Genomic DNA, 27579 nt, shown 5'->3' with positions numbered 1-27579 from the left:
ATTAGACTAAGCAGGAGACAATCCTCCCCTAGAGCAATGCAGGGTTAAGGGCCTTGCTCAAGGGCCCCAACGGCTGTGCGGATCTTATTGTGGCTACACCGGGATTAGAACCACCGACCTTGCGTGTCCCAGTCATTCACCTTACCCACTACGCTACAGGCCACCCCGTAGCTGTGTCATAACATATGTATATACACTCAGTGACCACTCAGTGCCAGTCATGTGGCAGGAACTACATGCATGAAAGCATGCAGTCATGGTCAAGAGGTTCAACTGTTTTTCAGACCAAATGTCAGAATGAGGAAGACGTGATCTAAGCGACTTTGATTGTGGAATGATTGAAGACCACTAATCGTAAAGATTAAGTCTACTAAAGGGGTCACTGTCTGCTATGCCTCATACTGTATGATTTTAAAATTGCAGAATGTTTCTGCAAGAGAACATATTTCAGGGGAGTACTCTTCAGCTAACTACCAGATGCTCTTCCTGGCATGAAATCATTTCTTAAAATCGTTTCTTGGCATTCTCTTTTTGCATGTGGTGAGAGCTCTTTCGCAATATGTCAAATTTAGAGACCACATACTGCTTACTCTGTCAGGAAACTACATATGCCCGACAGACTTTGAATGATGACGACATATGTGCAATTGCGAGTATCAGCTGGGTATCAACATTGGGGACACACAGAAGAAGTGACACGTCAGTGAAATACGCTTTAAAATACTGCAAATGCAACTTTTTTTATCTGAAGAATCTTCAGAAATGTTTCTGTGTCTGGCTATACCGGCATCTATCTATCTATACCGGCATAGGATGTTGAGTCTGTTAGAATGTGATTTAACGGGGAGCAGGAAATTAATCTGGATGTGCACAACGTGTGATCTCCGATTGCGAGAAAAAAATTCACCAGGAACTGCCGTTATTTACTCGCTATGGCGAAGTGAGAAGAAGGGGGAGGGGGTGGAAAAACTTCGCTGTGACTTTGTTATGACACAGAAAACCCGTGAGCCGGAACAGCATGCGCATCCGTATTAATGAAGCAGAAAATACGCGGTTGCAGGAGCTCCGTTCTAACGGATTTTTTTTTTTTTTTTTTCCAATCCCTTCTTTCTGGCTCTCTGGCATCATTCCTCTCTCAGCCTCCCTGGGGAGACGCTGAGTTATCCTCTTCCTCTCCCTCTCCCCGCTTTTACCGACCCTGGGCCTTTCATTTCCAGACAAGTTTAGCCCCCGCTGTCTTGGAGGAGCTTGTCACCATGGAGACCTCCGTCCGTCCGTCCGGTCGCCAACAACAAAAAAAGAAAAGCATAAAAGCGTAATCGTCCCTCTTTTCCCATTTCCTTGACATTTACAGTATTTATGAACGCGTGCGCCTGGTTTTGATGGGATTACTGCTTCCGCCAAACGGCGACCAAAATAACCGCCATTGCCGTCACAAAGGCGTTTGATGAGACCCTTTGATGCGTTTGATGAGACCCTGTGGCAAAACTTTCCTCCAAAACATATCACTTCAAGGTCAGAGGGTTTTTGAATGAGGTGTGCCTTGTTGGGGTTGGAGTAGAAACCCACAGGACAGTTGGGAACCAGTTTTGTAGTATATTATTTATGAAGCCATTCTTCACTAATCACAATACTGTTTCAGCTGGACAATGTGAAACTGATTACTTAAGTCTTGCTAAATTTCCCAATTACATTTTAGAGCAGATAGTTTCCATTTTAAATCCCTGAAGTTAGTTCATTGTGTTTCTTTTTGGTGAAGGCCTACTACATTTGAAGCTTGGAGCTTAGAAGCATTTTCGCTCTTCAAATGGTCAGGTTTGTCAGTTGAATCAACTGCCATGCTATAAATTGAGTTTAATGAATTTAATCACTCTTGTGGGCCGTGAGAGAGAGCTTATAAGTGTTCTCTTGCACTGTGTGTGTGTGTGTGAGAGAGAGAGAGTGAGTGTCTGCGTGCATGTGTGTCAGTGAGTGTACAGTATGTGTGTGTGAGAGTGAGTGTATGTGTGTGTGTGTGTGTGTGTGTGTGAGAGTGGGTGTATGAGTGAATGTCTGCATGCATGCCTGGGTGAATGAGTATACAGTATGTGTGAGTGTCTGTGTGCATGCTTGTCTGTAAGAAGGAGTGGTGTGGAGCACTGCCCGTTGGCTGAATGACCTCATTGTTTTTCTCTTTCTTTGAATCTCTAGACCCTGATGGCAAAAAAGACAGGAAGAAGAAGAGGAGGATGAGGAAGGAGACTTGACGTTATCACCTGACGCAGCCGAGCGAATCACAGCTGGAGTACGGTGTCTCTACGTTACCTGGGAAAAGCTTCGCTTTTAGAAGGGCTGGCCAAAGAACAATTACCTAGCGACGGCTAATCGCTAGTGCGTGTGTGTTTATGTGTGAGAGAACCGGAGAGAGAGAGAGAGTAAGAGAGAGCGAGAGCGAGCGGAGAGAATGCATGGGAGAATGGTGTGGAAATGAAGTGACAGAGGAGGTGAAAGGGAGGACAGAGAGCGAGAATGAAGGAGTGATAGAGGGAGAGATGGAAAGGGATGTGTGTGCTGAAGGTTACATTCCCTGGGGTGATTCATTGTGTTGGCTGAGGGAAGAGCTTGGATCTCAGACTGGGGGGAGGAGGGAGGGAGGGAGGGAGGGGGGGGTCTGTCCCCCACCCCCCCCCCCCCCCGCAGCACAACCACGTACACCTCCGCGCCGTAGATCACCTCATCTCCGACGGGCGGGGGAACCCTGGGGCGACCGGGCCCCCAGACCCACCAAGGGATCCGGATCAGAAGCGGAGAACTGGCCTCGTGGCTAACACTCCACATCACGCCATCGCTGCGGCCCTCTTTCACTCTGGCGGCGGACCCTGCAAAATCAGTGTCAGGCAAAGCACTTCCTCCAGAGACATCACCAAACGGTTCTGTTCTCCTTCTTTTTCTTTTCCCCACAGAAATGTATTTTATTTTCACACGTTGCATTTCGGAAACACTATCAACAAATAAAGAGACTGGAGCTATTTGTCAATCCACATACGGACACATAATCTCGGCGGACCATTTTGGGGGCAATTTTGGCAAGTCGAAGGCGTACCTTCTTGAACGTTCAGTAGTAATAGTCCAGTCGCTCTGAGGTGGCGGATGCAGAGTTACAGTGTGAACAAAGAGCCTGATCAAAACACAAACACCTCTGTTGTGTAGCATTTATAAAGGGCTATAAAGCAGTGTTAGCCTGGCCGCTTGAGTGCCTCGTGATGAGTTATGCTCCTCGGTATTCTCCGTTGTTGATAAGACATGTTTGCCTTTCATAACCAGTCATGCTCAGAAGTGAGTGAGGGTGGCCTGTAGCGTAGTGGTTCAGGTAAATGACTGGGACACACAAGGTCGGTGGTTCTAATCCCGGTGTAGCCACAATAAGATCCACACAGCCATTAACCCTGCATTGCTCCAGGGGAGAATTATCTCCTGCTTAGTCTAATCAACTGTACGTCGCTCTGGATAAGAGTGTCTGCCAAATGCCAATAATGTAATGTAATGAATAGTCACGTTTCACATCAAAGCTTCACATCAGGACTTCCCAGAAGTTAATTCACTCGCTAACAGCCTGAGCTGCTGCGTAGCTAGCATTAGAGGCTAACGCAGAGGACCGTGGCACTTTGTGAACTGGGCAGCCTACTCCTGTTTCCGTGCAGTGGGAACACCCTGTTGCCAAGTGCCCTGTTGCTATGGCACTGTGTGGAGCTACACGCCTCTGAGTTTACCACACGCACATAGTGCTCGAGTCAGGTTTGCTCACGTCTGCCACTGGCGTGTCACCACGAGATTTATTTAGCACTCAAAATGCAGGGAATGGGGAGGCCCCCTGTCTTTATTTCCCTGCTCAAACTTCCGTGAGGCTGCTTTTGTAATAACGAGTGTGTACTCTCATTGCTAAAATTGACTTGTGTTAATCGGCAGTGATACGTCAGCAGAGAGGAAGTCACTGTAATTTCAACTGCTTTCACGTTTTCTCAAGACTTGGCCTCCTGCTGAATATCATTCAGCACAGAATAATGCTGAATAGTGCTACATTTATACTCTGTCTCTGTGGTGAGTGGACGTTGAGATGGGGGCGTATAGTTCATGTTTCTCGGCTCAAAATTGTGGTTGATCTGGGAATCGTTGATCTTGCCTCTGTTTATCATCAAGCTGGGTTGGTATTCTATGTCAGAAAACTTGAAACTTCCCCCTTTAACTGTAATTTTTGCCATCAACCTTCTACTGCTCAGTAGGATCGGCACTCATGTGACTGTTTTTTTCTGCAATGTCATCATTTGAAATGTGAATGCCAAGCCGAATGTTTAACTACAGTTGCAGTACAGAAGATTATTATAGTGGATGAATGTGTCATATTTTGAATGGACTTAATCAAAAAAGCCTTTAATTGTTGGATTGGAGAATATTTCTTTCTGACAGACAGTACCCAATATCTGTGAGTTTACCACAAGTCTCTAAGAATGTTGAAGTAAAGTTAAGGTAACAATGTTTTAAGACCATTTCCTTCACCACCCCAAAACACATTGTAAATAGGGTCTGCACTTAAATAGACTGTTTTTCGACAGGAAAATGAAAAATGCATTGATGCAACCCAAAAAAATAATGAGAATGCATTTATTTAAAACAACCTCAAACTGTAAAATCATGTGTGTGATCTGTGATCTTAGTACATCAAATACAAATACAAATGGACAACAAGAACAATATATGTTGAGATATACAGTAGGTAAGGAAGAATTGTTAAAGAATGGTTCACCTCAGATACTGCATGTAAAATATCAAATTCGGGAATTACAGGTAAAATAATACTTCAAAATGATTTTTGTTGTTGTTAATGTATGCATATTTATAAAATGTGTTGCATGTTTTCAATTTTATATGTATTCACTTTTTTACGAATGTGTCTGAAAAACACTTCAATAAAGTTGTCCAACATACAGTAGAGTCGCCCACTATTACTATATTGCAATATTAGTGTGACTTTCAGGAATTCACTACTCATATAGTAACAAAATGTTATTTGATATATGAGAACTACTGAAATGCAGCCTACAGTATCTTTATTTATTTGTTGATTTATTTATCATTTAGTTACTTTTATGGGCTAGTGATAAAAGGTTAAAAATAAAAGGTATCATATGGCAGGCATATGGTCGTAGTTCACCTTAAACATTCCAAACAATGCAGCACGGGGATTTCACAGCACGTACCTGTTTCGTTTTCCAAATGATCTCACAGGTCATTTGGCACCATGTACGCTCTATGTTTGGCACTAGTCCATATGAGCTAACCACAATCTCTGAGTGGGCAGGTCAATCCTGGTTTGGATGATAATGACACAATGCTGGATTATAATTCGTTACGTTCCTTGTCTGTCAAAATGAATGTGCGCTACGACATTTACATCAAAGTCAGTTATTGGTTGCGTTTACTGCTCGTCAAATGTATCATTTTGCATTGTGTCTAGTTTGCGTCAGTGGCTAGTGCAGAAGCGTTCGTCTTACTGTTGGTGCGGGAGGTGCTTGTGTTGGGCTCTTTTGGCATTTTTTTGGCCAGCAATGTTTCTCCCTCAGATAGAGGACAACATGCATTTTAAACCGAGTCGAGACAGATTCTATACTACCAGATGTTGTGGATGTTGCCATGTTCGAACTGGAACCATCATTCTCGGAACATGGTACATGGTAAGTACACCGACGGCTAACGTCTACATGCTAGCGCTGGCTAACTTGTCTGTTAGCTTGCTCGTTTTCTGTGTAGCTGGCACTAGCTCGCCATCCAAGGTTAGCTAGCCAAAAATACCACGTCGTTTACTGTATTTGCTTGCTATCTGGTTTCTGTGGCATGTACGGATGGGTTTGCACCTCGCTATATGGCTATTTTTGCTGTTATTTTGTTTCATTTTGGTGCACACACTAGACTAGCTAGGTAGCTATCTAACGCTGGTATTTAACCTTCGCTGCTGTTAGTGCAGACTTTGCGGACGTCTGCCAGCTTGTTATACATACCTAGCTAGTAAATGTGTAACGTTAGCCAGCTAGCTAACAGTTTAGTAGATGGTTAGACAATATTATTGTGGTTAGTATGTTGGCTACTTAGCAAAGCGTCTGGTGTTGTTTCACAGCACATGCCTTCACGATATGCGCAATTGGCGACCCATTTGGATGGCTAGTTATCCGTTTTATGCTGGAAACAGGCAAGCGAAAATAATATATATATATTTTATTAATATAATGACAATCAAATGTGTGAAGACCAGTACCATAAATAATATTTAGCACAACTGCACATTTTAGGGAAATCGGTGGCGTTTTATGATTGAGGCTATTGCGAAGTTGGCTAGCTTCAGCTGGGAGCTATCTTTTGCTCTACCTTATGGTTTTGGCTTGGTTGATTTTATTTGTGTTTCCAGCATTCACGTAATTCCGGGCGTTTGTTTACTAACTAGCACATTTCCCCGTCTATCCGTGAATATGAGTGTGTGCGTGCGCGCGCGCGTGCGTGGCCGCGTTTAATATTAGGCTATTCATGAGTGACTTTAATTACTTTGACACTGTATCTGGTTTTGACAGTTCTAGATTTTAGAATTATGTTAGTGCTCTATCTATGTCTTGAGTTTTCAGACGTATGACTACAATTTTAGTTCAATACCATTGCATTGCTGTGTATTGCTTCTGTTGTGGTTTTACCATACCGAGAAATGCATGTGCGTTTTTTTAACCTGGTGTGAAGCAAAGGTCCACGGCAGACCATTCCTGTGGTACATTTTTCTCAGATATTGCCAGATGGAGGGCAGCAACTCTTGCGTTTTATTTACACAAGCTAGGGAGTATACGGGCATCTGCAGTGGCTATTGGTAATGAAAACACGAGTTGGCCTCTGCTCTCTCCCGCAGTTGTTTGGGAACTTAAAGCGCCCACTGCAAACTGCAGCGTTTCAGCCAACTCATCATTTTTATGACCGTGATCATGCATTCAGTCGAAGTGTGGAGCAATAACATCTGAACTATTTACTGGACGCTCTTCCTGATTTATTTTTAATGCCAGAATAATTATTTACGGCGTTCCTGGACTTCCTGTACGAACAGAATGCGTTTTTGTTCAGTTCTTTAAACGACTGTAGCTATAAATACGACGTACACCACGCACATATTTCCCACGAGTACAAATGCTGCGTCAGAATGCTGGGATGGACAGTTTGCTGTTTGTTTGTTCTGATGTTGGTTAATTATTTGTTTTAGTAGAGCTAACGCATGCCCATTTTATGTTTTTCTCGGTTATTTAAGTGCTATGCATGCCAAACGGCTTTTGTCTGCCACTTTCTGCCTACTGGCAATTTTCATTCTCTCTCTATTATGTAAGGACGTTTGATGGAGCGTCTATCGTCCCTGCATTGTGAATATACTTGAATACAGAGTTGTTTCGTTTCTAATGGTTAAAGGGGTGCTATGACGGCTAGAATTGCTTTTTCCTTTTACGTCAAAATGACAGCAGAAGTGCATCGTGCATTCCGGAGGTGTATTGAGCAATGTTTCAAAATATTGTTTGTTTCATAGGAATAAGACTTGAACTTTAACAGTGCAATACTGATATAACTTATATTTGTTTAGGCCTATATAATTCATCATCATTGCAGTTCTCCACAATTAACCAAAATAAAATGAAAAGGTCTACAGTTGTATTATTTCTAATGAATATGAACTTGAGTGTTGTGGATACCATAAAAAGATAATTTGCTAATCTGTCTGGAGGTGCGAGTAAACATCTTTGTAGGCCTAATCGTTATCCATGGGAAATGCAAACTGTTACCCAAATCTCGAGTAATGGGAGCCACATAATAATGCGAGAAAACACGGACGTAATATGGCTAAGATACGTTAAACATAATTATTATTTAAGGTACGTTTTGTGGGTTGTTTTTGGTCCAAGGTGGGGAAAATGCAGCTGTAGTCTGGAGTAAGGCATCAAGCCTAACTAATTTGCATCTTTCGATGACGTTTTCAACGCGTTTCAACTTGGAGCATGGAGGGGGGGAGGGGGATAAGTTCTACGTGTTTATACGTGTGCGAAGGCGCACGAGTATTATGGAATGTACAAAGCAAAAAATGTACCTGAACTAAAGACTTTGGATTGTTATTGAACAGAATTTTAAGATATTTTTCATAAATGTATTTATTATTATTATTATTATAATTACTATTATTATTCTTATTATATATATATATATATATTTTTTATTTATTATTACGCCGTTAAAAGGGTACATTAGAAACGCGTTTAATAATTCAGTTAATGATGTGGAACACAAAAGGAGAGAGAGCGGGGGTTATGTACCGCCAAACGCCGTTGGTTTGCAAATTAAGCGTCTTTCAGTAATGAAGAAAGCCGTTGTTCAACATGCCCTCGTCTTTAGCACGCTCGCTGTGGAGCGGAAACACAAGGAAGCCATTTAAACTCCGGAGATTTACAGAAGTGCTGATGCAAGAATGCCTTAATTCAGGCTCTTTTCTCAACGAGTGCGTTTGTTTTTGCCTCAGAGTTTTAGAGTTCCGGTGGTGTAGAAATGTAGCACACCGGGGTATTGAGGACATATAAACCTTTATTTCCACCGATGCTACCGTCAGAACATTAAATATACCTTTCCAGTCAGTTGGGCTCTGAGTGCAAGCTCCGTGTTTTAGCACTTGAGTCTCAAAGCAGGTTGGTGTGCTTGTCCTGGACAAGATTCACTGGGGGATGTGCTTCCTTATAAGGGCAATGAGTTTACTTTCCAAAAACCCAGATTGCTTTTATTTACATTGATTGGTCAAAGGTTGCACGCCGGCTCAAAAAAAGAGGGAGCGGAAAAAATAACTCAAACATAAAAAAATAAATAAAAAAAAGTATTTGTTTTTGACAGTAAGTCGGTTGCAGATTGTCTATGACCATTTCTGTCATGGCGGAATGCTGGGCCAGGCCAGGCCTGTATGTATACAAAACACTGTCCGCTCTCAAAAAAGGTTAATCCAAAAAGTGGTGTACTGTGTGGTGGGGGGGGGGGGTGGGTGGACTTGCAACCTAAGGGATGCAGGTTCAACTCCATTTTAGGACACAGCTGTTGTAACCTTGTGCACGGAAGTTAACCTGAACTGCTAAAAAAAACTAAAAAGGAAGTCACTTTGGTTAAGAGGGGGCTGTCCTCTGCTTAGTCTAATCAACTGTAAGTCACTTTGGATAGAAGCGTCCGTTAGTGTAAATGTAATGTACTGAGAAATCGGGGGTTTTAGGTGTGCGTGTCTCCCGGGTCGTGCAGCAGACGTGATTTATTACTTCTCGGTGGTTTTAGCGCGTAGATAATCTTAACGCCACCGCTGCTTCACCGGACCGGTGTTTATGACACGAGGCCTGGGCTGTAAAACACGCGACCGGACGTCTCGCGGAACAGGTCGTCCTCCTGACGGGACGCACAGGGCCTGTTCTGGGACCGGTCAGACCAGAAGGCTGAACGTCAACGCGTGACGGGCGGCGACGGTCCGCGGAGGAGCCGGGAGGGGACGGGAATCTGCGGGGTTGGCCGCCCGGGTCTGGAGCGGCGGCGCAGAGGAACTACGCACTCAACTACGTCTCAGGGCTGAATATTCAGAAATATATCAGCCTGTGAGCTGTCCCTGCCCTTGGGATTGACAACTGGTGGGAACTATACGGGCTATTAATAAAGGGTATACAGTTTATTGGGAATGGGGGAGGTTCTTGGCCCTAGGGGGGCCCGGCAAACGTGAAACATTCCCAGAATGTTCCTGGAATGTTATGTCAATCTTACGACTACGTGACGGCGGCATTGTGGGAAATTCTTGTATTAGCCGGGTGGCTGTTGATTTCACCTGAGCATAAGTAAAGAGTGTAGACCCCCAAAAGAAAAACAGGTGAGGTAACTATACAGGCTAGTCAACAACTTTTACGGAATGGAATGTGTGCCCCTGTGGTCTAATTAAACGGAGATGACAGAATGTTCATGTTAGAAAATTAAAATGGGAACGCGGTTTATACCCTAAATTGAGGATTGTGTTTTCTGGGTACCATGAGACTTGTTTCTTCACATTCCGATTTTATTTTGAATATATATTTTTTTAAAAGCTGGCCCTGTCCTGTGTTTCCTGGTGACTCTAGCTGATAATGATCTCCAACAGACACATGGGCCAAAAACAAACAAACAACAGAACTAGAGAGAACACTTTAAAACTGGTCTGTGTCTGTCCCTGCTGACTAGGGGTGACATTCTGGAGCAAAGGTGGCACAGTCATGGCCCGAGGTTGCTAGGCAACGTGACTAACACGATTACATTATATGACAGTTGAGGTTTGGTAATGGAATGGCAATGGCAGTCATGTGATTCGGGGATTTTTCTTTTTTTGTTTGTGTACGGGTGACTGTGCTGATGACAGTACCACTAAGCCTGGTGTGTTGTGGATGTTTTCATTACATTACGTTTTATTTAGCAGACGCTTTTATCCAAAGTGACGTACAAAACACTGCTTATCAAGGTCATAGGACAAACAACCAAATACATCAAATACGACAAGGTGAAATTCATTTATGATTGTTTGAACATAAGTCCAGTACACAAGGTAGGTATGCCAAGTCTGTAACTACCATATGAGACACACCCATGTATAATACGTTCCGGATTAAGACTGACTTTATTGAACCAGGGTTACTCAATCTTACCGAGAAAGGGCTTGTGTGGTTGCAGGCTTCTGTTCCGACCAAGCAGTTACGCACCTCATTCTACTTGTCAACCGCTAGAATCTGTGCCAAGGACCGCGATTAGTAGGATCAGCTGTGCGGCTGCTTGTTTGGAACAAAGGTCTGTACCCACACAAAGGTCTGCACTTACCTTTCTGGGTAAGTTTCAGTGTCACTGGTCAAGGGTAATGGCCAGAGTGTGTCTAACGTGACGTGCGTGTCTTTGAGGGAGGAAACCGGAGAACCATGCAAACTCCACGCAGAGAGCCGGGATTCAGACCTACGCCACCGATCCTTTCACTTTGCCTACTGGGCTAAGCTAATGCAAATGACTGCAGTCTGGTTTTGGTGGGGGGCTGGGTGGGGGGGGGGGGGGGGGGGTGTTTATTAATAATTGGTATGCTGTCCCGGACGGGGCAAACTGTAGACCTCTTTCAGAACACTCATACGGGGGACTGACCTAGAGATGGACAGTAGACCTCTTTCAGAACACTCATGCGAGGGACTGACCCAGAGGCAGTAGAGCTGTTTTCAGAACCTCCACCATCCAGAGCAGGTCATATAGGCCTGGTGATGATTAGTTGGTGTGTGCTTTGTTTTTTAACCACTCTTTCTTGTCGTCCTTCTCTTGTTCTTTTTCCCTTGTTCTCTCCCGCCCTCTCTATCACTCCCCTCTTTCTCTGTCCCCCTCTCTCTCTCTCCCCCTCTCATCATCCCTCTCTCCATCCCTCTCCCTCTCTCCCTCTCTCCAGGTGGTAAACCTGTTAATGGGAATCCTCCTGACAGTGGCTGTAACGCACCCCGATAACGTGCCCACCGTGGATCTGCAGTATGAGGTCATCGAGCACTACTTCGCCTCCGACCGCATGGCAGGTACGGTGTGCGTCTGTGTGTCTGTGCGTCTGTGTGCGTCTGTGTGCGTCTGTGTGCGTCTGTGTGCGCCTGTGTGCGCCTGTGTGCGCCTGTGTGCGCCTGTATGCGCCTGTGTGCGTCTGTATGTGTCTGTGCGTCTGTGCGTGTCTGTGCGTCTGTGTGCGTCTGTGCGTGTCTGTGTCTGTGTGTGGTGCAAACTCACTATGCAATGGCATGCAGGTTAGACAGCAGGTCCTCGCCGAATGAGCTGGTTGTCTGTGTCTGTGTCTGACAAGGTTCTGTAGTAGAAACGAGGGTTTGGCCTGAGGCCGTGATTCAGAACCCTGTTTTTAGATTGGTGTTGTTGCGCAACGTTTTTCATCAGCGCGCACAAACCCGCCCTCACTGTGTTCACTTAAAAAAAAAAAAAAAAAAAAAATCTAAGTCAAAATCTTAAGATTAAGACCACTGCTGACTGAATCCGGTCTTACGTCTCTGTGTGGCCCTTCTGTTCGCTGCGTCTCTCCTCCCACGAGCTTTGCACCAGGAAACGACTCGGCTCGCTTCATGTAAAATGTTGCCAAATAACGAGGCGTGCTGGATTCGCAGACTGAAGTGGCAGAAGTGTGTTTTGGTTTATATGTTGTTGTTGTTAGGCTGTGTTGCTCAGATGACCATATACGCTGTTTTTTTTTTTACCCAGCAGTTTGGATTGTGCTGGAACAGGGATTACACAAAGATCAGGCGGGATCAGTGTAGCTGGTTTCCGGGAATAAAGCTTCCTACCTCAGCTTTTTTGGGGGGAAAAACTGGGTGCAGATTGGCGTTTTTTTGTTGTTGTTTTTTTTTTTCATCCGTTTCGCTGTCCTGACATTTTTCCATGCTAATTCTTTTCATTCCCAGAAACCTTAGGGATAACAGCTGAGGATCTGTTTGTGTGGGGAGAACAACAAGGCATTGTCTCACGCAGAGATTTGTTCTAATCCCGGAGAAACGAAAATAAACAACAAAATGGCGGCCTTCGTTTCCCCGTCCCGTGCTGCCGTTGTTCCCGGCGTGTGCTGGAACTCTGTCGCAGCGGCTGAAAGCGTTCGGGGACCGCGGGGTGCGTTTCGGAGAGCCTCGTCCTCCTCCGGAGCGGTGTTCCCGCCAGCCGGGTCGGTCTGTCCTCCAGAGCGGGACCGGGAGCCCGACGCTCCGGTGGAGCTGAGGCAGCACCGGTAGCCTCGTCTCTCTCCGCTGTAGCCTCATCTCCCAGGGGCTTGCCAGCGGCCAGGTTCTGAAAATCGTCTCTTTTTTTTGCCGTTATGGGCGGCCCGTAGCGTAGCGGTTAAGGTCCATGACTGGGTCAGTGGTTCGATCCCCGGAGTAACCACAATAAGATCCGCACAGCCCTTGGGCCCTTGAGCAAGGCCCTTAAACCCTGCATTGCTCCAGGGGAGGATTGTCTCCTGCTTAGTCTAATCAACTGTACGTCGCTCTGGATAGGAGCGTCTGCCAAATGCCATCGATGTAATGTAATGTTACCCGCTGACTATCCTGGCATCTAAGGTGCTGTAACACTGCTATGACCCTGGTGGAAGAGGGGAAATTCAAGCTGTCTGAACACCGTGTTTGTGGAGCGGGTTCACTGCTGCAGTATGCGCTGTTCCTGAGGCCGCGTTTTCATCCACAAAGCGGCGTCGCTCCCTCTGAAGTCAGCCCGGGGCCGGGGTCGGGCGGGTGGTGCTGGGGCGGCAGAGACACAGACACAGACACAGACACAGACACAGACACAGACAACCAGCAGTTTTGGGTTAATCCGGGCGGGCGGCAGAGAGAGAGACAGGGGCTGAACGTGCAGGGGCAGGGCCCTCAGAGACGAGCTCGGGGAGATAAGTCGCTCGCTCTGGCGTGGTTTATCTCCGCGACGGGGTTAATGGTGCCGGGGGGAGAGCGCCGGGCGGATCGATGGGATCCTGCGGCCGCTTTAATTAGGGCCTGCGGGGCGGCCTGCCAGACGGGGACTCCCCCCCCCTCCCCCCTCCCGGGCGGCGGGTTAGCGGGAGGCTCGGCCGGGCCCCGCTGCCTGCGCCCTGGAGCCCGGCCAGCAGCCCGTGAATAACGGCTTTGATGCGCTCCGAGAGGACGGCCCGCCCGTCCGCGAAACGCCGGGCAGCGCCCCAGCCCGCCCGCGGACAACACGGCCCAGGACAAAGACGCGGAACGGCCTTGAAAGCGCTCGGTCCGCCTCCCTGTTTTTCTTTCATTATTTTCGTTCAGCGAGTCCGCTCCATTGTCCCGGCGAGCCAGTGGGTTCCACCCCGGCGCGGTTTCTTTCCCCCATTCGACCGGAATGTTTTAATGCGTTTTGTTGCCGTAGTCAGAATGATGTAACGACGGATCAGCATTAAGCCGTCCGGCAGCCGCACGGGCCCGGCTCTCGGACTACATTACCCAGCTCGCCCACTCCGCGATTAGAATGTTCTCGACTGAACATTCTCGTGCTTATGTCGCAATCGCTCCTGGCAACCGCGAGCGCTGGGGTTCTGGAATAGAATGTTCTCAAGAACAATGTTCTTCTTGAACAGTGACTTAGAATTTTGAAGAAAAAACAAGACATTCCAAAAAAAAAAGCTTACTCTTCAAAGAGCTGAAATTGGCTGCAGGGAAGTGGGCTGTTTTTTATTTTAGTTATTATTATTTTAAAATTTATTTTAATTGAATGATGCACGGCAAAGGCTTTCAGTTGCACAGACTCCCCGCAAAACGAATGGTGAAGAAACCAAATGTCTGCATCTGCTCCTGGCCTTTGTTTGTTTTTCCGTTGAAGGGCCGTTAGCAGGGGGGGCTGAGGGAACGGATAAATTCACAGGATGGATTGGCCTGCCCGCCCCTATTGAGTCTCGACTACTTGGAACTGTCTGCAGCCTCTTAACGGCTGAATTTGTGCGGGTGTGCCGTTCTGAAGCCGTTTAAGTCCTCCTTTCCGCAGCGGGGCGGGGGGCGGGGGTGTGGGAGTCGCTGCACAATGCTGTTTAATTCGGAGTGTTCTCCCGTGCCCGCGGAGCAGTCATTAAAGCATCCGTATCGCCGTGGAAACAGCTCCGTGATGGGGCCCCTCGGCCTGCCGAACGAGAGCGTTTCGGCCCGTTTGAAATTAACTCCGCCCGAACCGCCCCCCCCCCCCCCCCGAGTGTTAATTGCGTGATGGCGGCGCTGATTTAGCGAGAGTTACGGCTGATTGGGGCAGAGGTGTCGCTCAAAGAGACAGCTGCCGGGTTCATTTGCGTATTGTTCGGCTCCTGGAAAACGACGCGTTGCCTAAAGCTACTTTCCCAACACCTGGCCCCAGTTTTACTGTACAATATCACCGTGGCGACGGGCGCCAGGCTTTAAAAAAAATGCACAGTACACAGAACTGGAAAATTATGAACAGGAAATGTATTCGTACAAAAAATATTTTGAATGGCTTGAGAGGAAAAGGGAGGCGCACCTGTGGAAGTTCTGAGCTGACACTGTTTTGAGTCGCTCATTGCATCAGTTATTTAGCTGACGCTTTTATCCAAAGCGACTTGCAGTTGATTAGGCTAAGCAGGCTACAATCCCGGGCTCGCGTGTGTATGGCCAGTGAGAACGCAGGGTGCTGCCCCCTGTTGGTTCGTAATGGCTTTGGCCACATGGTCATAAGGCAGACCTTGTGTGTGCGCGCGCTGGTGAATTGTGGGATACTGTGGACAGTGTCTCTTGTGTTCTTGTTGGTTGTTGGCAGAATTAAGCGCATAACGATGACAAGTGTCCATTTCAGCCCAGAAAGGCTTGCCTCGTCCTCCCACGAAGGTCTACCCACTGCTTTGTTTGCCTAAGAGCTAAATCGTATCAAAAACCGCATCTTGAAAACCCCCTAGCTTTTCTGCTGGCAAATAACCAAACACTGTTGTGGCTTTTTTTTTTTATCCTCAACCATCACTGGTTAGCAATGAAGTACGAGTTTCATTACATTACATTACAGTATGTATTTGAATGTAAAAATACATTCACCTGAATTTTCCAGACTTGCAGGCGGCTGCCTGGAACCAGTTGTTCATATGAGGAGTGACTCTTTGTCTTTGTTTTTTGAGTGATGTTTATCTCTCTCTCTCTCTCTCTCTCTCTCTCTCTCTCTTCCAGAAAACGCCTGTGTCGGATTTGCCATCTCCTTGCTGATGTTCACCATCAGCGCCATGATGGTGTATGGTGCCATTACGGTACGTGTTGTGGCCCCTCCATTCGAGCTCCGCCTCGTTCCGCAGTTAAAGCCCGTCGCCCGCCCGCCCGCCCGCCTGCCCGCTCTCCGCCTCTGTCCCCGCATGGGCAGCGGGGGGGGGGGGTTTGTTTACCCGAAGCGCTCGGCTACGAGAAGCGACGCGCTCTGTAAAACGAGCCCCGCTAAGTCCGGGGGGCCGCCGCCCGTTATGTTTTATTAGCCGCGCGCTAAGCTAACATCGTTTAACGGCCCGCGCGTCCTTCGCCAGGGCTGGCCGCGGAACGAGCTTCAACCGATCCGCGTGTTTATCGGACCCCGTTAACTCAGCGACTCCGTCCGCGTGCCTCAGCGGTGGGGCGACTTCCTGAAGCCTCGCGTCACGCCTCCGCTGTTTATACCGCGCGTGCAGCCGGCGCTCCAGGCCCGGCGGAGGCCGCCCGCCGCTGTGGACACTGCTGACTGCTGTGGAGTCGTCCCGCGGATTCGACTCTCCGGTCCGCCTGCGCTCGCTCCTCCGTAGCGGCACGTAAACGGACTTTGTCTCTCTGGCTTAAGGAGGTGCTGACACTGTGTGTGTGTGTGTACAAAGTCTATTTGCGCAGGCCGGAGGAAGCCAGGGCTGTCAGAGAGACTTTATTTAAGGCCCGGCCGTTTTGATAGCCGTGACGATGGCATTAAAATGAGTGACTGATCCCGGATGAGCCCCCCCCCTCGTCCTCTGCCCTAAAAATAAACCCTGCTCACTCGGGTGTTTCAGGCCCTGCCCTTACCAGTCTAACCACAGGGCAAATGGCGGTTATTCATACGTTTAAATGAAATGGCTGAGGTCCACAGCTCTGCTTTCCAGTTAGACATTAGTTTGGGTTCGGCGCTGACTTGTTCTCTTTACCGAACAGCCGCACCGGATGAGATCGCCAAACAGGTGTGATGTTCCTCTTTGTGTAGCTGATTAGTCACTAGCGCCCTGTAGACCGTGCTGTGTGATATCGAGGGCTGGTTCTAGATGAGGCGTTTACTGCCAGCCGTATATCAATGTCAGATCCGTAGAGTTCAGTAGACAACATCCCTCCCTAACGGCTTTGTGTAGGAGTCCTACTGTAGAGCCTTAACTGCTGCCCTATAGATCCCTATAGAAAAAAATGTAGTGAGAAAAGTATTGGGTGCAAAATGAAAGTGCTTAAGGCACAGCACACTACACAGCGTGAGTTGGCGTTCTGTCCACACACATTTGGCAGCCATTTCCTCTCTGCGCTGCATTACCGGTCTCTGATGTAGTCTCTGCGCTGCAATTTGTCAAACCCTCCGCTCTGATAATCCCGTGGCTTGTTTTTTCATTTACTTCACGCCGGGATATTAACGGGGATGCAGTGTTTGAGGCCGTAATGGAGTGCGTTGAACCGTAACATTCATCTTGCCCTCGGCGCTTGTCTGCGGAGGGGATTTTTGTACAGGGCGAGCCCAGACTCTCGGTGAGTGGAGACGTGGGGTGCCTGCGCACAGAGGTTTTGGGGGTACGCAGCAGGTGTAATGACAGGAAAGAGGAACCCTGGTATGCTGGATCACACACTGAAGCTGAGGGAGTGTTCGTAACGTTAAAACCCTGTGTTTGGAGCGTGTAGCACTGCGTGCAGGAGTTGTGACTGGTATGCTGGATCACACACTAAAGCTGAGGGAGTGTTTGTAACGTTAAAACCCTGTGTTTGGAGGGTGTAGCACTGTGTGCTGGAGTAATGACAAGAAAGAGGAACGCTGATATGCTGGATCACACACTGAAGCTGAGGGAGTGTTTGTAACGTTAAAACCCTGTGTTTGGAGCGTGTAGCACTGCATGCAGGAGTTGGGACTGGTATGCAGGATCACACACTGAAGCTGAGGGAGTGTTCGTAACGTTAAAACCCTGTGTTTGGAGCGTGTAGCACTGTGTGCTGGAGTAATGACAAGAAAGAGGAACGCTGATTTGCTGGATCACACACTAAAGCTGAGGGAGTGTTCGTAACGTTAAAACCCTGTGTTTGGAGCGTGTAGCACTGCGTGCAGGAGTTCCTGGTCTCCCTCACCAGCCCAGAATCCCTCCCCCTCTGGAGTGAAAGTGTGTGAAATGTGCTGGGCTTCTTCTGACGTTTCTCTTGGCCGTCCCTGCAGCATCGAGACGGCTGGCTCATCCCCTTCTTCTGCTACCAGCTCTTTGACTTCGCCCTCAGCTGCCTGGTGGCCATCAGCTCCCTCACCTACCTGCCCCGCATCAAGGACTACCTGGACCAGCTGGTGAGTTCCCCCGGCCAATCGCGCTTCTCCTGGCCGCTAGCGCGTGGGGCGGGGGAGCGGAATACAAACTTCACTGAAGCCTTTAGTTAGCCTCCTTAGATTTGGGTTTTTGTATATTAATTAAAGCGACTGAATATGAGGCGGAGTATATCCTCCTTGGGATTACTGTCTAGGCTATTGGCCAGTTTTGGGGTTAGCTCCACTTCAGTGGGAGGGAGTTTGTTTGTTCAGGGTTTTCACTCAGTCAACTGAATTAATTTCCCAGGACGGACTGAACTGTTATGGAATTGACTGCATCATTGACCGGTCTCAGCTTTGGCGTGTGTGTGTGTGTGTGTGTGTGTGTGTGTGTGTGTGTGTGTGTGTGTGTGTGTGTGTGTGTGTGTGTGTGTGTGTGTGTGTGTGTGTGTGTGTGTGTGTGTGTGTGTGTGTGTGTGTGTGTGTGTGTGTGTGTGTGTGTGTGTGTGTGTGTGTGTGTGTGTGTGAGCTGCAGTTAGTCAGTTTTGCCGTCTGTGTGTGTTTGTGTGTGTGTGTGTGTGTGTGTGTGTGTGTGTGTGTACGTGTGTGTGCCTGTGTGTGTGTACGTGTGTACTCAGAGCTGCAGGAAGTCCGTTTCGCCGTGTTTCCTCTGTAACCACTCCCCTCTCCCCTCTCAGCCGGATTTCCCCTACAAGGACAACCTCCTCTCCCTGGACTCCAGCTGCCTGCTCCTCATCGTCCTCATCTTCTTCGCCTTCCTCATCTTCCTCAAGGTGAGGCCGTCGCTCTGAGCTCATCGACCCTCACCGCCCGCCCCCCTCACAGAGCCACACTCCGTGACCTCGTCTTACGTAACGGCCAATCCCACGCTAACCCACATTACTGCCGGATATTTCAGTGCTGTCCTGAGGCCGCTTTTATAGCCGTCTATTATGTCGCTGTGTTGGGCTTTACCACACAAATATCCAGCCGCTGTAAAGTCAGTTACCGGGGAAATGCCCTTGCGTAATGACGTTTCACGGCGAGCTTTGTGTTTCGGGACAGATGTCGGTTGTATGAATTCATCATTTGTATTTTTCCCTCTGCATTATTGATGAACTCCCCGTTCAGTGCTTTTGCGATGCTCACCCACTCCCTGGTCTGGCCGTGTTCTTAGCCATTACATTACATTATTGGCATTTTGGCAGATGCTCTTATCCAGAGCGACGTACAGTTGATTAGTCTAGAGGAGCAGGAGACAATCCTCCCCTGGAGCAATGCGGGGTTGAGGGCCTTGCTCAAGGGCCCAACGGCTGTGCGGATCTTATTGTGGCTACGCCGACCGGGATTAGAACCACCGACCTTGCGTGTCCCAGTCATGTACCTTAACCACTACGCTACAGGCCGCCCCACATGCCATGTCTGGGGCTGTTAATAACACTGCTGAATGCTCTCGTGTCCTCTGGCCCTGAATAGCCGTGTCTGCTCCATGACCGTGCTCCTGACTGACCCAGCTTCCCTGCTCCAGGACAGCTCCTTCTCTGTCCTCATTTAAAAAACGCTTTTAAAAATGCCTCCTACAGGATCGCTTTTTCAGTCTTCACTTGACTCCAGATTATTACGTTTCTTATTGGAATGGGCTTAATTACAAACAAAATTTAAGATGGCATCTATTATTTTGCTTTTGTTTGCCTTGTGCGTTTTAGTATTTTGTCATTATTTTGATGTGTCGTTTAGGTGTTAAATCCCTCTCGTCCTTACCGTAATCTGTCGTCTTAAATGTGTTTCTGAAAGCCCCGCGGTTCACTCAATCCAGACCTGCTGGAAAGCGGAAATAATCCTTGAAAGTGGATGTGAGTGCGTGTCGGTTTCTTGGAAATGCACACTTCCCCTTTTCAAGTACAAAAATGTCTTTAATTACATTTTTTCACGTTTGTTTATATGAATTGAGAAAGTTGCCAACGTATGAGCTCCTGGAATAGCAGACGTTATTTCACTTTCGTTTGTGTGCGCTGAGGGGTGTATAAACGTTTTTTCACATTCGTTTATATGGGCGCAAGCGGACAGACATTTTTACACCCCAGATCCCTTAACCCGGAAACAAGAGACATTTTTCACATTTGTTTTGTATGAGCTGAGGGATCTGTAAACATGTTTTAAACATTTGTTTTTTATGAGCTGAGGGATCTGTAAATGTTATTTTAACATTTGTCTGTGTGAGCTGAGGGGTCTATAAACGTTGTTGTAGCATTTGTCTGTGTGAGCTGATGAAGCTGTAAACGTTTTTTTAACGTTTGTTTGTAAGAGCTGAGGGATCTATGTTTTTTCCAAATCCGTTGATATGGGCACGGGTCTGTGTGGGCTGAGGAAGCTGTAAACGTTGTTTTAACGTTTGTCTGTGTGAGCTGATGAAGCTGTAAACGTTGTGTTAACATTTGTCTGTGTGGGCTGATGACCTGTAAACGTTGTGTTAACGTTAGTCTGTGTGAGCTGATGAAGCTGTAAATCTGTAAACGTTGCGTTAACGTTAGTCTGTGTGAGCTGAGGGATCAGTAAACGTTGTGTTAACGTTAGTCCGTGTGAGCTGAGAGATCTGTAAACGTTGTGTTAACGTTAGTCTGTGTGAGCTGAGGGATCAGTAAACGTTGTGTTAACGTTAGTCTGTGTGAGCTGATGAAGCTGTGAATCTGTAAACGTTGTGTTAACGTTAGTCTGTGTGAGCTGAGAGATCAGTAAACGTTGTGTTAACGTTAGCCTGTGTGAGCTGAGAGATCTGTAAACGTTGTGTTAACGTTAGCCTGTGTGAGCTGATGGAGCTGTAAATGTGTAAAAGTTGTGTTAACGTTAGCCTGTGTGAGCTGCAGACGGTGTGGTGTGCGTTCCACGTGCGGGCAGCGTCGCCGCAGGGCCGTAGCCTGCGCTGGTGACGTAGCGTCAGGAGTGTTGCTATGCTGCGGGGGCGACAGTGTTCGCGTGCCGCGATGATGAGGCAGCAGCGCTGGTCTTCCTCTTTCGTTTCTGCGGCGCGCACAGGGGGGGGCTGAGGGTATTCGTGCAAATCTCCTCTCCTCCGCTTCAGGCGGCTTCCAGATGGCGGAAGAGCAATTAGAAGTGCTCGCGGAATCCGGAACCTTCTCTGCGCATCTTCCTTTTTTTTCTTTTTTTTTCTGCTTTAAACTTCGCTGCGCTTTGTGTCGCTGGGCAACCCCCCCCCCCCCAAGGACCCCCCCATCCTCATCTGCTGCTCAGAGGTGCCCCTCATATATCCAGTCTCCTGTGGAGCTCTCCCAGATGCATGCTGGGAAGTGCTGTGCTGCTACCGCGGTTGTCAGGGGTTGCGGAGGGTTGCTGGCTCGAGTCCCACGTGCAGCTCTGCCGTTCTCCTCATAAAGCCAGCTGATGGATGAGCAGAACGGCTCCTCTCAGTACTGACGCTGTCTGCACATTACTCTGTAGATAGCGGTTTAAAACGCACGCTGAGGCATTGTTCAGTGCAGAGATTGGGAGTTATGTGGTTGAGTATCCGTCTTTTTTCCTTTAACCATCTGAGGCCAAGTGGAAAAGCTTAAACTAAAAAAAAATAAAAAATAAACCCTCAATATTGCGTTGATATAACAACCAATCAAAAACACTGCAATGCAGCTTCTCTGTGATTGACAGAAACGCATCACGTGATCAAGTGGAGGCTGCTTGACCTTGCTGCTGATTGGCTGTCATATCCTTTTTTTCAGGAAGCATTCAACATCACATGATGTTTTGTGTTTCACAACCACATCAGGTATTACACAAGATTTCCAGAAAAACCCAGAAGTAATCCGATACGCCACTGGGCGATGATGATTGAGCTCAATTTTATTGAGCTCGTGAAATATTGGATAATTGCTGTTATGGATTTTGGCCCACAGCTGGGTTTGTCTTCATTCACTCTACTTAAATTTCACCTTCAATCAGGAGCTGGAAAGAACCTGTGTTTTTCTTGGAATAGAAAATGGACGACAGGTGTGATGTCACTGGAAGCGGTGTCCACAGACACCACTCAGCGTTTAATGCAGGGATCTCAAACTCACTGACCTCTGCCCACAGACACCACTCAGGGTTTAATGCAGGGGTCTCAAACTCACTGACCTCTGCCCACAGACCCCACTCAGGGTTTAATGCAGGGATCTCAAACTCACTGACCTCTGCCCACAGACACCACTCAGGGTTTAATGCTGGGATCTCAAACTCACTGACCTCTGCCCACAGACACCACTCAGGGTTTAATGCTGGGATCTCAAACTCACTGACCTCTGCCCACAGACACCACTCAGGGTTTAATGCAGGGATCTCAAACTCACTGACCTCTGCCCACAGACACCACTCAGGGTTTAATGCAGGGATCTCAAACTCACTGACCTCTGCCCACAGACCCCACTCAGGGTTTAATGCAGGGATCTCAAACTCACTGACCTCTGCCCACAGACACTCAGGGTTTAATGCAGGGATCTCAAACTCACTGACCTCTGCCCACAGACACCACTCAGGGTTTAATGCAGGGATCTCAAACTCACTGACCTCTGCCCACAGACACCACTCAGGGTTTAATGCAGGGATCTCAAACTAAGTCTGGCTCTTTTGCTCCCCAGGCCTACCTGATCAGCTGTGTGTGGAACTGTTACAAGTACATCAACAACAGGAACCTGCCTGAGATTGCTGTGTACCCAGCCTTCGACACCCCGCCTCAGGTACTTCCTCTCAATACACACACACACACACACACACACACACACAGATATGCACACACTCATGCACACACACTCTCACTCACATTCCCACACACACACACACACACACGCACACACTCGCACAGAGACACATGCACATGCACACTTGTACAGAGACATACACATACTCACACCCTCTCTCACTCACGCACACATGCACACACACTCACATTCACACACTTTCACAGAGACACATGCACACACATACACACACACACACACGCTCGCACAAACATGCACACACACACACTTGCACACTCGTACAAATACACACACACACACACGCATGCACACTCGTATAGAGACGTACACACAAATACACTCTCTCACACACACACACACACAAACACGCACAAACACGCACAAACACGCACAAACACGCACAAACACGCACAAACACGCACAAACACGCACACACACGCACACACACGCACACATATACACACACACGGGACTCCACTGAGCAGACATGCCTGTTTTATCTGAGCGGGACATTGATTGAAGTTCTGTGTAAACAGACTACAGACCAGGGATACTCCGATCTGCTTTTCAGACTACAGACCAGGGATACTCAGATCTGCTTTTCAGACTACAGACCAGGGATACTCAGATCTGCTTTTCAGACTACAGACCAGGGATACTCAGATCTGCTTTTCAGACTACAGACCAGGGATACTCCAGTAGTGCTGCAGTAGTGTTTCTTTTCTACCCGATTAATTCATCGATTAATGGCACTGAGATTGAGCCCACCTGGTGTCCTGGGTTTAAGCCGATTGCTCTGTGTAAACGGGGACAAACAAGCGTTCAGACCGTTTTCATTTCCTGCAAGGCACAGGGCAAGAAAAGAGGGCGGCAGAGATTTGGCGAAAAACCCCGCTGTCACTCAAAAACGTTTGCAGCGCGCGTCAACCAATAAGACCGCAGCTTCAACGTGGGCCGCAGGAAATGTGTGCGCGATTGACCAATCCCCTGCTCTCTCCTCCGCAGTACGTCCTGCCCACCTATGAGATGGCGGTGAAGATGCCCGAGAAGGAGCCGCCTCCCCCTTACATGCCGGCGTAGAAGCCACGCCTCCACGGCCTGTACATAGCCACACACCCCCCCCCGACCCGCTTGCTGTTTTAACTCTGCCCCTACCTTTCTACCTTTCTAGGGACTGGGCTTTCCTGGGCCCTCCAGTAACCTATCACACCTCACATCCTGCCGGACTGAGAGAGAGGAGAGAGGGAGAGGAGAGAGGGAGAGGAGAGAGGGAGGGAGAGAGAGGAGAAGGAGGGATGTTGTATCAGGTGTCTGCAGACAGAGCAGCAAAAAAAAAAAAGAAAAGTTTTCAGACTTTTTTTTTTCCGCCAGTCCCTTTACTTCCTAACTTCTTCCTTTCTTTCACCTCCATGTTTGATGTCTTAGTAAAAAAGAAAAAGAAAAAAAAAAGCATAATGTAACATCAACACTGCTCGAATGCTGATTATCGATCTATTTTTAGAGAACCATCCATCTCGTCAAAATGAATATTTATAGGTATTTAAAAAGGAATCTCATAGACAATCTCTTTTTTGATGCTTCAAATACGACGGCCATTTTCTCTTTTTCCCACCTTGCATTTCATTTTGGCTTTTTTCTGATTTTAAACGAGGCTGCTTTTAATTTTCATTGACGTGTGGTGCCCCTCTGAATGGATTTCCCCCTTCGTTTGCACTCGTTTCCTCATGTGTGTTGAGCCTCTGTGTCTGTCCGTCCGTCCGTCCGTCCGTATGTGCCCGTGCCATGCTAACCCCTGCGGCCCAACATCGCAGCTCCTCCACACACACAGGGGGCGCTGTGGGGCACGCCAGGACTGTAAAGAATCTGTGGATGCATGCTTTCTTTCTTTTGTCTTGTTCTGTTCCTTGTGGAAAACAAAATGGCTTCAATAAATGTTTAGAAAAATTTGTAATCAAATCTTGCCACATGAGTTGTGCTTCTTATTTCCTTCTGTTTGCAGCGTTGCTTCTCTTTTTACTCTCCAGTGTTAAGTAAGAGTATATCGGAGGCTTTTCCAAAAAGAAACAAAACCTCAACGCACTGTGTTGATATAACAGCCAATCAGAAGGTTAGACATGCCACCTTTATGTTACATGATCATTTGGAAGCTGCTAGGCCTTGCTGCTGATTGGTTGTCACATCAACAGTCTAGATATATATACATTACATTACATTATATTACATTAATGGCATTTGGCAGACACTCTTATCCAGAGCGACGTGCAGTTGATTAGACTAAGCAGGAGACGATTCTGCCCTGGAGCAACGCAGGGTTAAGGGCCTTGCTCAAGGGCCCAACGGCTGTGCGGATCTTATTGTGGCTACACCGGGGATCTAACCACCGACCTTGTGGGTCCCAGTCATTTACCTTAACCACTACGCTACAGGCCACCCTGTCCTGTCTATATTATTTATGAGCAAATATTTATAAATCCATTTAATGCTTCGAACAATTGGCGCTGTGTACACATTAGTGAAACAACATGACAGAGGGTGTTTGATGTTCTGTTACGAAGCATTATGAAGCATTGCTATGTAGTGCAGCTTAGCTAGCTGGTACAGCTTGAAATAAATCGTAACAGCACTCACTTCTATCCCGATTGGCCGGCTTTGTCCCGTCGGCCGGTGCAGTTCACTGTTCGGCCTGCAGGGGGCTGTCTCGATCTCGCAGGGTTCCACTCTTACCACAGGCTGGTTGGGCATTCAGTGTTGGGTTCTTATGCCACACGTTAACTCTGAGCCACAGGGAGCTAGGGTGCTGAGAGTGATCAGCGCTCAGAGAGGCCAGGGGGGGCAGCATCCAGAACAGGACACAGTGCATCTAGTAGGGCAGGGGTGAGAAGAACTGGCAGGTACGATTAGCAGGACACGGTGGAAAGGTGTCCCATGCGGGGCAGACCGTGTTGGGCTGAAATCTAGCACAGCACAGCACCCCTGGGTTATTGTTCTGTGGAAGGAGTTGATGGGGGGTGGGAGGGTGTGTGTGTGAGGGGGGGGGGGGGTGATGAAGCTAAACTGTCTGCAGTGAAGCTGCTGACGTTCTGTAGGTTCTGCAGAGCCTCTTGTCCAATCAGAGACAAGCTACGGGTTGGGTGGTGGTGGGGTGGGCTGGGGGGGGGGGGAGGGCAGACAGATGGATGCTGGGATTATCCTCTGTGGGACAAATTCTGCAGCGGTGCTGACATCATAGGTTTTTGAACACACTTTCTCTCTCACACACACACACACACACACACACACACACACACACACCTCTTCTGCTGGGGGGATTAGATGCTGTACGTACGTGGGTGTGCAGTGGGTGGGTCATATATCCTGCTAGCAGAAATGAAATTGTGTGCAATTACAGAAAGTAATCTCAATTCCTGTGTGCGCTGTAGTCATGGTAACCGGGAAATATTTGCATTTGCTTTAAGCCATGTCATTTCATGTCAAATTAATGTAACATATTGAGAAATGTGTGATGACTATTTTTTATCTCTCCTTGGTGGTGTTGTGGCAGGGCACCCATCCATATCTTCTGTCAGTGTCTAGGGACAGTTTCTGCTGAAACGGAAACCTAGATAACTGCTGATGTGAAGATCTAGCTGAAGCACCGCTTGCTTATGCGTGTAGGGCGGTGGTCTCCAACCCTGGTCCTGGAGAGCTACCGGGTCCGCTGGCTTTCGCTGTTACTCTGCACTTAATACATACATTAATAATTTAGAGCAGTTGATTGCGCAGTTAACTCACCACGCCTGGTTACCTGGGTCTCAACAGGGTGTAGATTTTAAGGTGAAAACAAAAACCGGCTCTCCAGGACCAGGGTTGGAGACCACTGACGTAGACCAACTGTAAATATGTTCTAAACAGGACACACTGGAACTGGAAACATCAGTTCAGCCCGTAATGGCCAGTGATGAAGTAACAGAAATAAATGTTCTGCACGGTCTGTTCTTGTTAAGTGTTTTCTCCTAACTGATGGACTGCCAGTGTAGCTCCTGCCAGCTAGGAGGAACTGGCTAACAGTGCTGTCCACAGGTGGGACAACAGCCAGCGTCAGTCTGGAAACCTGAGGTTAGATATGAAGGAACAAGCCGTTCTTTTCTGGAGAGCTGGAATATTTATTTTTACGGAAATTAGTAAACTGAGTGGATCCAAGCCAAATGGCCGTTGCCTGTTTGAATGGAGGAAGGAGATATACTTTATTGAATCCTGTGGGGGCATTTGACCCATCCTAGTTGCATAGGAGCAGTGCGTGGGCAGCCACAGTGCAGTGCCCTGGGAGCAGTGTGGGGTTAAGGGCCTTGCTCAAGGGCCCAACAGCTGTGTGGATCTTATCCTGGCTACACTGGGGCTTGAACTGTGCTAGAGCACTGTAAAGTGTTTAAAATAATGGGATGATGAATATCGATACGAGACCGTAGCTGTTGGAACCTTTTCATAGCTTTTTTGTGAGCAGCACATATCATTACATTACATTACATTACATTACACTACACTACACTACACTACATTACACTACATTACATTACATTACATTACATTACACTACACTACACTACACTACACTACACTACATTACAAGGCATTTAGCAGGCGCTCTTATCCAGAGTGATGTAAAACGAAGTGCAGATCAAACACAAGTACAAGTGCGAAGAGGACCCAAGTGGACAGTACGGTTCCGGGTCCTAGCGTGACCATGGGCAACATGGCTCAGGCAGTAAGAGCAGTCGTCTGGCAGTCGGAGGGTTGCCAATTCGATCCCCCG

At 47.7% G+C, this 27579-nt stretch overlaps 1 protein-coding gene across 1 annotated transcript; it reads left to right on the top strand.

The window, feature by feature from the left end:
* The first annotated feature begins 5479 nt into the window (after positions 1–5479).
* laptm4a (lysosomal protein transmembrane 4 alpha) lies at positions 5480–24746 on the top strand. The gene is made up of 7 exons (XM_061242565.1): positions 5480–5708; positions 11498–11618; positions 15747–15823; positions 17965–18087; positions 18744–18839; positions 22671–22769; positions 23796–24746. Exons 1-7 carry the CDS (start codon positions 5583–5585, stop codon positions 23868–23870), a joined length of 717 nt encoding a protein of 238 aa, XP_061098549.1. The 5' UTR covers positions 5480–5582; the 3' UTR covers positions 23871–24746.
* Positions 24747–27579: the final 2833 nt, after the last annotated feature.

This window comes from Conger conger, chromosome 1, assembly GCF_963514075.1.
Source record: "Conger conger chromosome 1, fConCon1.1, whole genome shotgun sequence".
In the NCBI taxonomy this organism is placed as follows: Eukaryota; Metazoa; Chordata; class Actinopteri; order Anguilliformes; family Congridae; genus Conger; species Conger conger.
The sequence above is the reverse complement of the archived record's forward strand: the minus strand, read 5'-3'. Positions and strand labels throughout refer to the sequence as shown.

Bases quoted from the DNA above. Each gene is read 5' to 3' on its own strand.
- laptm4a (XM_061242565.1), top strand. From the start codon at position 5,583: ATGTTTCTCCCTCAGATAGAGGACAACATGCATTTTAAACCGAGTCGA. The intron at 18,840-22,670 runs GTGAGGCCGTCG...TTTGCTCCCCAG, and splicing joins CCTTCCTCATCTTCCTCAAG to GCCTACCTGATCAGCTGTGT. The intron at 22,770-23,795 runs GTACTTCCTCTC...TCTCCTCCGCAG, and splicing joins CCTTCGACACCCCGCCTCAG to TACGTCCTGCCCACCTATGA.